This window comes from Sinocyclocheilus anshuiensis, unplaced genomic scaffold (genome assembly GCF_001515605.1).
Source record: "Sinocyclocheilus anshuiensis isolate Anshui unplaced genomic scaffold, SAMN03320099.WGS_v1.1 scaffold1239, whole genome shotgun sequence".
NCBI classification, from domain to species: Eukaryota; Metazoa; Chordata; class Actinopteri; order Cypriniformes; family Cyprinidae; genus Sinocyclocheilus; species Sinocyclocheilus anshuiensis.
In genome coordinates, this window is record NW_015540949.1 from 660,722 (window position 1) to 671,518 (window position 10,797).

At 35.5% G+C, this 10,797-nt stretch overlaps 1 protein-coding gene across 1 annotated transcript in view; it reads right to left on the reverse strand.

The window, feature by feature from the left end:
• npr1b (natriuretic peptide receptor 1b) overlaps positions 1-10,797 on the reverse strand; it is a 45,418-nt gene that overhangs the window by 2,876 nt on the left and 31,745 nt on the right. The window contains exons 7-19 of the mRNA XM_016488038.1: positions 9,618-9,753; positions 9,452-9,536; positions 9,224-9,344; positions 8,999-9,073; positions 8,166-8,243; positions 7,711-7,815; positions 6,239-6,310; positions 5,934-6,093; positions 5,617-5,772; positions 1,278-1,446; positions 887-1,033; positions 345-468; positions 192-260 (exon numbers count right to left, since the gene is read on the reverse strand). Coding sequence (XP_016343524.1) covers positions 192-260; positions 345-468; positions 887-1,033; positions 1,278-1,446; positions 5,617-5,772; positions 5,934-6,093; positions 6,239-6,310; positions 7,711-7,815; positions 8,166-8,243; positions 8,999-9,073; positions 9,224-9,344; positions 9,452-9,536; positions 9,618-9,753 — 1,497 coding nt within the window. The remainder of the gene's footprint in view (positions 1-191; positions 261-344; positions 469-886; positions 1,034-1,277; positions 1,447-5,616; positions 5,773-5,933; positions 6,094-6,238; positions 6,311-7,710; positions 7,816-8,165; positions 8,244-8,998; positions 9,074-9,223; positions 9,345-9,451; positions 9,537-9,617; positions 9,754-10,797) is intronic.

A 10,797-nucleotide genomic window follows, 5' to 3' on the forward strand; every position in this document is an offset into this window, starting at 1 on the left:
ATACACACATATATATATATATATATATACATACACACACTTCTTTTAACTTCTTAAAAGTTCTTAAAACTGTCAAATCCAAGAAGAAAAAATAAAATAAGGAATACATAAAGTGAAAACATTATTTGTTTGCAAAAGACACACTGTAGCTGTCTAGGGCAAATATGTTGTCAAGTATGAGGTGGCAATACCTTGTAAACGTCAAAATTATCTATAATGGCATCAAAGCAGGTGTAGAGATCATTGAGGAGGGTGACGACCTACAGGAGAGACATCCACTTCAAATCTTTAGAGTGAAATAGTAAAACAAATCAGAAATTTTCTCAGACTTAAGTGTAAGATACCTGCATAGGTGTGCTCTCTGCTGACAGAGCCGTGAAGCCCACAATATCACTGAAGTAGATGGTGACAGAGTCAAAAGCTTCGGCCTGCACCGTCTCACCCCTCTTCAGCTGCTCTGCCACTGAACTAACACAATAGAGATGAAGCCTTATGAGCGTTAGCCAAATGTGTACATGTTTATTTCATAGTTCATTTATTTGCTACTGTGTACATTAATTATGTATATACAAATACACATGCATGTATATATTTAAGAAAAATATGTTTATATATTAAATATATTTTTATATAATATAAAATATAAGAATATGAATATATAAATGTATAAACGTGTAAATATTTTCAAAATATATACTAGATGTGTGTGTATTTAAAGTAGATGGTGACAGAGTCAAAAGCTTCGGCCTGCACCGTCTCACCCCTCTTCAGCTGCTCTGCCACTGAACTAACACAATAGAGATGAAGCCTTATGAGCGTTAGCCAAATGTGTACATGTTTATTTCATAGTTCATTTATTTGCTGTGTATTATGTGAGTCAACTGACTGAGGGAGGATCTGATACAGTAAAGCTTCTGCCTTGCGTTTCTCCTCCAGATAGGCTTGAGTCCTCTCCTCCACCAGCTCTTCCAGATTATTAGCATACTGCTCCATGCGAGACAAGAGATTATCCAAGATATTACTTCTGTGCTCCCTGAGAAAGAGGACAGATAAAGAAACAGGATAAGGCAAATAATAGTTAGAAGAAAAAGATTTGTACATTTTCAACAAAATGGTTTCTAGGGTGTGGCTACAACATTAACATGGTGACACTAATAGACTGGATGCATTGCAAGCACCACTAATAACAGAACTATTAGATGTATAAAAGTGTTTGTTAAATAGCTTAAACAGACAAGTGAGCTAATACAGAAAGAACTATGCAGAATGGGACAGACCTGTTCTGTTTGCGGAGTAACACACTAATATGGTTGAACTCCGGTCTGTCTGATGGTTCTTCAGCCCAACAGCGCTGCATCAGCTGACCCAGCTCTTCACTGTGGGCTTGAGGGTTCACGGATGGCCGTAGATATGGCCATTCTCCCAGAGCTACACGGTCCACAATCTCTATACACAACGAAGAGAGAGGAAACGTACGAGAAAAAGAGATTTTGAGCTTAAAGGAACAGATCACCCCAAAAAAAGAAAGTTCTGTCATAATTGTACTCAACCTCAAAATCCTATTTTTACATTTAGATAACCTTGTCCAGCATCTAACGCTCATTTATAATTAATCTTTAAAAATACTAACAACAAATAACAACAACACTGATAAACGTAACCTTTAGTGAATATCTATATTATTCATACTGTATACTGTAGTGCTCTAATGTTTACAAGTAGCAATTCAAATGAGTGATTTTAGTTTTTAGTGTTTTATTTTTCATTTATTAACATAAAATGGTACTGAATTTTAATACTGGGCCATTTATTATCAGGTTATCAGCCATGGTTTTAAAATCGGCATGAAATTCATGGTATCCATTTTCAGTAGCACTTTACAATAAGGTTCCATTAGTTAATGCATTAGCATTAACCAACAATGAGCAATATATTTGTTATAGCATTTTCTAAATGTTTGTTAATGTTAGTCTTTAAAAACACATAGTTTGTTCATTCTAGCTCAGGTAAATAACATAAAACTTTTTAAAAAATGTATTAGTAAATGTTGAAATTACCATTAAATTAGATTAATAATTGCTGTAGAAGTATTTTTCATTGTTAGTTCATGTCCTAAAAGCATGCATCCTATTGTGAATGATTCATCCATGATTTATTTTTATTTATTTTTTTACCTTTTTAACCTTTACATTTTGATCAAAATTTCCTAACTCTCATTCAGATCTGCCTCCTTCCAATCAACAACTGATGGATTAAACTTATATCCAGCCCTGAATTTTCTTATTTTCAATAATCTGTTTTACTTGGACATCACAATACAGATGAAAAGATTGGTTGCTTCTTCCAGTAAGTTACAACTTTAATATTGGGATATACAGTATATAAAAGAAAGTCATTTTTAGTTCCAACAGTATCAGAAGTCTGAAGACATTTTTTGCCTGTCAAAGTGCTTTCCTTCCTTTTCTCTCTGCTATCAACTGCATCAGGGTATTTTCCATCAGTCTTATTCCCACAAACTCCCACAATGCTTTATCTCTGTTTCCCATCCTCTTCCTGATCTCTCTCAGCTCTATTCATCAGGCTCTTATAGCTCTGAAAGCCTGGAAGAAATGGCTGTGGGTTGTAGCACTCTAGTAAAAACACCATTTCTCAGCTCCGTCTGAGGCTTTTCGCGAACAAACAGGCCTGATAAGAAACAACTCTTCAAAGCTCAGGACATCTTTACTGCTACACAATTTCTTTCTGTTTGTATTTTGTATTTATATGTGTGCCGGTGGTGCCAGGTTGATTGGTTGACCAGGAATACACTGACTAGACTGATTGGTTCACCAGTCCAGAACCGTAATCTTCACCAACAGTAATCTTATTACCAAGGTGCCCAAATGCACGTGTGAAGATTGATATGATATCCTCTTCTATGTCAGTTCTGATTATAGTGCTGAGATCACAAGCTCCAGGGATGCTGACAGCACATGATCTGTGTTTGCGGGGGTAGCAGAAAGTCTTTTCTTGACATAAAAGCACACATATACACACACACACACACACACTCATCACTCTCTGGTCTGTATTCTGAATCACATGATTAAATCCATGAATTAGATTAGAGAGGGAAAGAGAGTGAAAGAGACAAGCGTGGATGGATATATGTGTGTGAGAGACAAATAACAAATTAACCTTTTAGTGTCTCTGAAAATGATATAAAGTGACAGTGATTTATACAGCTTTGCTTTCATTTCATTTGCATGGAAATTATAGATGTAATGGAGACATTTTAGAACGTTACTTCAGAGACGTTTTAGTATGTGGTGATTTTCATATTTTATGGCAATTAGCAACTCTGTATAATCATATGGAATCAAAAGGCAAAAGTCTGATACATAATAACTTCTATGTATGAATGAGAGCTCTTCACACTCTAAGGGTTGTTCTCTGTAAACAAGAGAACCATAAGCAGCGGATGCAATGTGTGTGAGAATGTTGGCAGGATGACAAGATAATGTCAAGTGTCTTCCTCTTCAGACAAACTCAGTGGCGGCTGAGTGAAAAGGGTAGTGGACTGGCAAATTAAGAGTGTGTCAGGGTGTTCTTATGCATACATACTGTATGTTTGAAGAATCATCTTTGATGTGTTTGTGCTAAAGAGAGGATGAGAATATTCATTTGTATGTGTGTGAGCACAGCTTTGAATGGCATCTGGTTGTGTATTTGTTGACCTCTCTGAAGAACCTGGTTCATTAGCGTCTTTGATTCCTGTCACTGCGGAGGCTCTCGGGGGTAATTTGTGTGAGTGTTCTGAGTGCAGAGCCGCGCATCAATATTTTAAAGCGTTTTGGAAAGAAGCGGAAAAACGAGTTTTTCATCCTCATCAAACTCTTCTCAGACAATTAAGAATTTCAGATCCCAAATCTCACAGTGAAGCAAAAACAATTAATTATATGAATTTTTAATTAAATGGAAAACACACAAAAAAACAAGACTTTTCCACTGCCTTTTTTTGCCAATGTAATGGGAACTAAGGCTTTTAAGCTTAAAAAACGACATGAAAGTATCATGAAAAAATCAGTTCAGTTTGACTTGTGTGTAATATTTCCAATGTTCTAAAGCCATATGATAGCTTTGTGTGAGAAACAGATGAAACAGAAACTAAATTTAAAGGCTGGAATACAATACACAATATCAAATCTGAACAGATTTGAAAACACTAGGCATCATGCACTTAAGTTGCCGATTTTATAATTTGGTCGCAGAGGAAAAACTCTTAAATTACAACCACTGAGACACACTATCAAACATTCAAGGCATTCTGAACACAAAAAAATGATGCAGGAACATACACCTTGTTGTTAGGAGATGCATGACAAATATAAACAGTACACTCTTAAAAATAAAGGTGCTTCACGATGCCATAGTTTTAAAACACCTTTAATTTTAAAAGTCCAAAATATCTAACATGTTTGATATCCTCTGACTGGATGGAACCACAGTCTAACGATAAAAAAAAAATCAGTCTGTGCCCATCATACACCATCTGAATTTCGGTGAAATCTGACAACTTTGACTGCCCATTATCTGAAACTGACCCTGACTTTCAGCGACTAGTGTCAACTCCTTTGGACTGGTAATTGAAGCAAAATTCTGAGCGACCTCAAACATGGCTTATCATCTGATATATGTAAGTATTAGCAACTTTACATGACTGCTCAGTCTAATGTTATAAAGAAATGTGCGCTATTGAAGTGTCTGCGGAGTGTGAAGCTGAACAGTGCTCACTGCAGGACAGATGGAGGCGCCGGTGCGCTCACTTGCTCTTAAAATACTCAGTCATTTTGGGTCATACTACAGATAAGAGAACATCTTTCAAATCTGTAAAGACTCTGCGTTTATTTATGTGCACTCACAATAACAACAAAACGAGCTTTTGTAAAATAATGACAGCAAAAAGATGCGTTTTCTGCCGTCTCGGTCTCTGTGAACCGAGTGCGAAACTCCGTGTATATCTTTGCCTTACAGACATTAAAAACATATCTATAGAGAGTGAAATGTCTTCTTTCAAATTAACCAATTCAAATGGCAAACAATATTCTCAGATTATGTAATCCGTATGAAACATGCATACAGGCACATCACTACTGCGGAGATGACGAGTAAGTGTCGCCGACTTCATCTCTTAAACCGAAAAAAAAGAATGCACTAGTTTATCAAATTATTAAAATGTTAATGCAGTCTCCTTACTGTTTTTCCCTGACACATTCATAATTATTAATTATGCCGGTGTGTCGTGACAAGCTTTATGCGTGTGCTTGAGCGCTTATTAGGCTATGTAGGCAATTAAAGGCTCATTATAATGATTTAAATGGTTTATTAATAGACGTGCTATTAGTCGACTAATGCTTCAAATGAACGACTACTAGTCGACCAGAAGAATTAATTGTATATACTTGGATATATATGGATATTTTGTTTTGGTTTACTGACAGTCATACAGGTTTTAAGCAACGTGAGGGTGGGTAAATGTTTAAGGTTTAGGATATAAGGTCAAAACAGGCTGGAGATGGGCAGATTTAGGCTAAACATGTAATTTATGACATGTATTGGTAAGATTGGATGTCTGACCTTTTGGGCTAAGTGAGTCTCCCTCCAGGGAAAAGACTCCTCTCCGCAGAGCCACCTCTTGAAGGATAATGCCAAAACTGTAGATGTCACCCTTCTGTGTGCCTCCTGGAGGAAAGCACTCCATTCTCAACAGCTCTGGAGCCATCCACAGCTTACCTACACACAGGCGTATGCAGATGCACACAGACACAGACAGGGGACTGACAGTGAACAACAGAATCTGTGACTGAGGTTTGCATGTATGCGTGTTGTGGAAATCGTAGCCACTTGAGTCAAACTGACACGAAATGACAAAGCTGAAAGGTCACATGACTGACGTGCATAATAAGAGTGGGCGTCCTCCGTGTCTGACTCTGTCCTGATACTGGACAGCCCATAGTCAGTGATCTTTAGCACAAAACGATTGTCAACCACACAGTTGGATGATTTCAGGTTGCCATGGGATACAATCACACTGTTGTGAAGGAAAGCCATGCCCTGAGGGAAGAGAAAGATTGGAAAGAATAAAAGAAAGCAGGAGGGCAGAGAGAGAGAGCACAATCAGAATTTAAATGAATTTAATCACATTTGGAAAGTTATCATGGAAAATAAATGCACACTGAAAGTTGAGAGGGGCCTCTACCTTTACTATGTCACTGACTAGTGAATATTTGAACATCCAGTCTAATGTGATGCTTTCATTCTCCAAAATGTCCTGTACACAGATGCAGAAAAATCTGAGATAAGTGCATATACATACATACATACATATACGGCCCAACAAGTATTTAGACTTAATAATGTACAAATGCATTAGATAACAAAACATTAAAATAAAGTGCTTGAGAGAAACTGACTTAATAAATCCACCAAAATGGCCAAAAAAAAAAAATTGTTCTAACAATAGGATATGTGGTCATATTTAACCTTGTTTGCCAAATTTTCACGAGTAAAATGCAGTCATTTTTAAGGCATTTTTGCAGGTGAATAGGGTAAAAAATTAACTAATAGTTATCACCTTACTTACCTAGTTGATTGATTACATTGATAATTGCAAAAAATGTTTGTATTACAAGTTTTCTAAAATGTTAGGCTTAAATGTGCAAATGATCCATTATTTAATTAAATATGTGCTCATTTGCATACATTTCTAGTACAAAAATCTGAACACTGGAAGTCAGTTTCAAAATTCTTTTTTTAATTTTTTTTGACATATCAGAGTCAAATGTTTTTTACAGAGGGAATTTTTTGGTATCTAATTTTTGTCACTCCATAATTCAAAAAATACTTAGAACAGACAGAAAACAATATATTTTCACAATTTTGGGGGGGGATAAAATGTTGTATATAATCAAGCAAATTATATATGAACAAATCCCTCTGTAAAAAACTTCAGGATATAGACAGGAATAAAAATTTAAAATTTGGTGTGTGTAAGTGCTACTGAAGTGGAGATTTATGGCTAAGTGTAGGAGAAAAAACTCATTTTGAGGAAACGGCCTTTAAAAATATGCATTGTAATTGAAATCTATTGACACAAATAGATAAAGTGCCATAAAAGAAGCACTTAACAGAGTCTTTTGGATGTTTTCTTTCCACTGGTCTGAAAAAAAACACCTTTATGAAAAACCAAAAAGCCCAAAATCTCAAAACTGACAGGTGCATGAAAAAACAATGTTTTTGCCTGCAGTGTCTCCCCTTAAAGGAATCCTCATGATTGGGAATTACATGTGAGGGTGAAAGATTTCCCCATGCAGATTTCGCAACAGGTTCAAGTTGACCAACAGTCAATTATTTGGTTTAACAGTCAATTCTGTGTGAGCTGTGATTCATACATCACGGCACAACTGACAACTGATAATGGACCTTTTCTGACTGTGAAATTTCACTAATGTGACCACACTTTTAGGCTGGTAATTCCGCATTCAGGACATTTCCACATTGTTTCATTCGTAATTTCGCCAACCTGAGGTCTTCCACAGCTACTAGGTACATGCACATTGTCATATTGATGCATGAGTGTGGCTCAGCATGTCATCAAAAGGATAGTTTTAGAGTAACGGTTATGTTTAGGGTTGGAGGAGAGAAAACATCATGAATCACGAGCATCTGTACCTGCAGGCTGCCTCGAGGGCAGTATTCTGTGACGATGCAGATGTTGGGTGGATCCATGCAGGCGCCGATAAAACGGGTCAAATGATCATTCTGCACATCTCTCATCTAGAGAACAAACACACACTATTATTTTTTAATTCACAGTATATCCTTACAAATATTTTAAAACAAAACACTACAACTATACTGAATATAAACTGGTGTAGAAACAGTTCTTTTCACTCAGAAATTGCTAGTAAATTTCACAATTAATTACAAAGTAATCACAAGTAACACTAAATTAAACTTGAAATGTTTTAAGTAGAAAGACTGCAATAGCATTTTCTATTTCATTTATAGCTTCTAAAAAATATTTTAACAGTGTAGTCAGTTGTTTGTGAATCTATTGTAATGATTATAATTGGATTTGCAGAATAATTCTTCAGTAGAGCAAAATAACAGCATGACACACTCACATGCTTCAGTTCAAACAACACTTTCCTCGTTAACTCGATGCGCTTTCTGTTGATGTATTTAATGGCCACAATGTTTCCCTGACAAAGAAGCAAGCACAAACACATACACATGTTGGGTTTCCATGTTTTATGGGGACATTCCATAGACATAATGGTTTTTATTCTGTACAAACTGTATTTTCTATTCCCTTACCCTACCACTATCCCTAAAACTACCCCTCACACAAAACTTTTTAGATTTTCAAAAAACTTAATTCTGTATGATTTACTTATTGTTTCCTCATGGGAACCAAAAAATGTCCTCACAAGGATTTTGGATATTGCCATCTTTGTGGGACATTTTGTCCCCCATAACGTAGAGTATACATGAACCACGCACACACACACACACACACACACACACACACACACACACACACACACACACACACACACACACACTATGTTTGCAATTAGATTTGCAATTTGAGGTTCTAACATGCATATAAACGGTAACACTTTACAATAAGGTTAGTTGTTATTGTTAGTTAATGCATTAGGTACCATGAACCTAACAAAGAAAAATACTGCTAAGGCATTTAATCTATGTTAATTTTCATTACTACTTATACTAATACATTTTTAACATTTCAACTTCACTGAATGTATTGAATGTATCATGAACAAACATGAACTTGCAATGAACATACATTTAAATGATCATAACTTATTAATAAATGCTGTAAATAATGTTGTTCATTGTTAGTTCATTATACCAAATATGTTACCAAATTGAACCTTATAATAAAATGTTACCATGTGAACATTTAAACCAGAGCTTGTCAGAATGATACCTTAAAGTAGCCAGTCTTAGCAAACATCTGGAAATTACCGTCAGCTGTCAGCAGTGATCCATAGTTTGAACCTCTCTGTAGAGAATGAGAGAAATCAAACGACTCAGTGATGATAATTAAATAAATAATAAAAAATATTGTTTAAATAAAAACCAGAGAGCTGGAGAAGACATTTAAAAAAATATGAGTGTGCACTATGTAGTATGTACTGTCTCTGTGTTTTACTAGAGAAAGTGTGAGTTTGCTCCCGGTGCTCCTCATGGCCTTTTCCAGATTGCTCATCTGAATGTCCTCCCAAGCAATTCTCCATAACTGAGCAACCAACTCCTTCTCCAGCTTCAGCTTTCTGGTTGTGTACATACAGTGTGTGTTTTAAATGCAGCCATATTTGCAGAACAAAATCACATTTATAAATAACTGGTCAGGTATCAGAATCATCTAGCTAACTCTCACCTGTATATAAACACAGTCACAGTGAAGATGATGACGAGGATGAGGAAAAGCACAATGGAAATCATCTGGTGCATTGCGATGGTTCCTAAATGTTTTAAGAAGGAAAGTGAAGGATAGTGAGATGCAGGTAAGCAGTTGGACTGCAGAACTAGTGTATGATACCCACGTGCGCGACAGGCAGCGTTGTCGTTCTTAAAGCCGCAGAGGGGCACATCCCAGGGAATGTTGCCACCTGGCCACTGGATAGCCATCCCAGGAAGAATCTTCATCTGCTTCTGTGTGCCATTATACACCGCCACGATCTGCAGCACACATGTAAGCAAAAAGAGAACAATTTTATTTATATAATAAATTACATTCTAATTGTAAATTGAAAGAAACACCAGACATGTTACACAAGCATGTTAGACTTGTTGCAATACCTTTAAGACCAAAAATGTAATTAAAATTGTGGCTTTTAGTTCACATTTATTGTACCGTTCAAAAGATTAGGGTCTGTAATGTTCTTTTCCTTTTTTGAAAGAAATGAATTTTATTCAGCAAGGATGCATTAAATTGATCAAATATGACAATAAAGACATGTATAATGTTGCAAAAAAGAAGGAATGTTTCTTGTGACACTGAAGACTGAAGCAATGGTTGCAGAAAAATCAGCTTTGCCATAACAAGAATAAATTATATTTTAAGATAAATAATAAATAAAATAGGTGCTTTGAGACCTGTAAAAATTCAGCTAAATGTTGAAGAAATACATTTTTAGCAAATATATGTACCGAAAATCCCAACGGCAGTTATTTGGCTATACACACACAAAACTCCATTGTTGGCGACTATCTTGAGCTATGACTTCAGACACATTAGATAAGGTGTGTGTGTGTGTGGGTGTGGGTGTGTGTGTGTGTGCATGTGTATATTAGTGCTGTCAAACGATTAATCGCATACAAAATAAAAGTTTTTGTTTGCATAACATGTGTGTTCTGTGTATATTAATTATGTATATATAAATACACATACATACAGTATATATTTTGAAAATATTTACATGTATTTACATGTCTATATTTATATTCATATAATTTATATTATAAATAAATATATTTAATATATAAATAACATATTTTTCTGAAATATATACATGGGTCAAAGACATTAAGATGTCCGCATCAAAAGACATTTACAAAAGTGATTTTATGTCCATAGAAAGCACATTTATGTAAGTAAAGTGACTACTTTTAAGGTTTCAAATAAGTTTTTGGAGAATAAAATGTCAAAATTTGGTTGAAATAATGTTACATTGTCATTCAGTGTAACACAATATTTATGTAAAAATTCAAACAACATGCTTA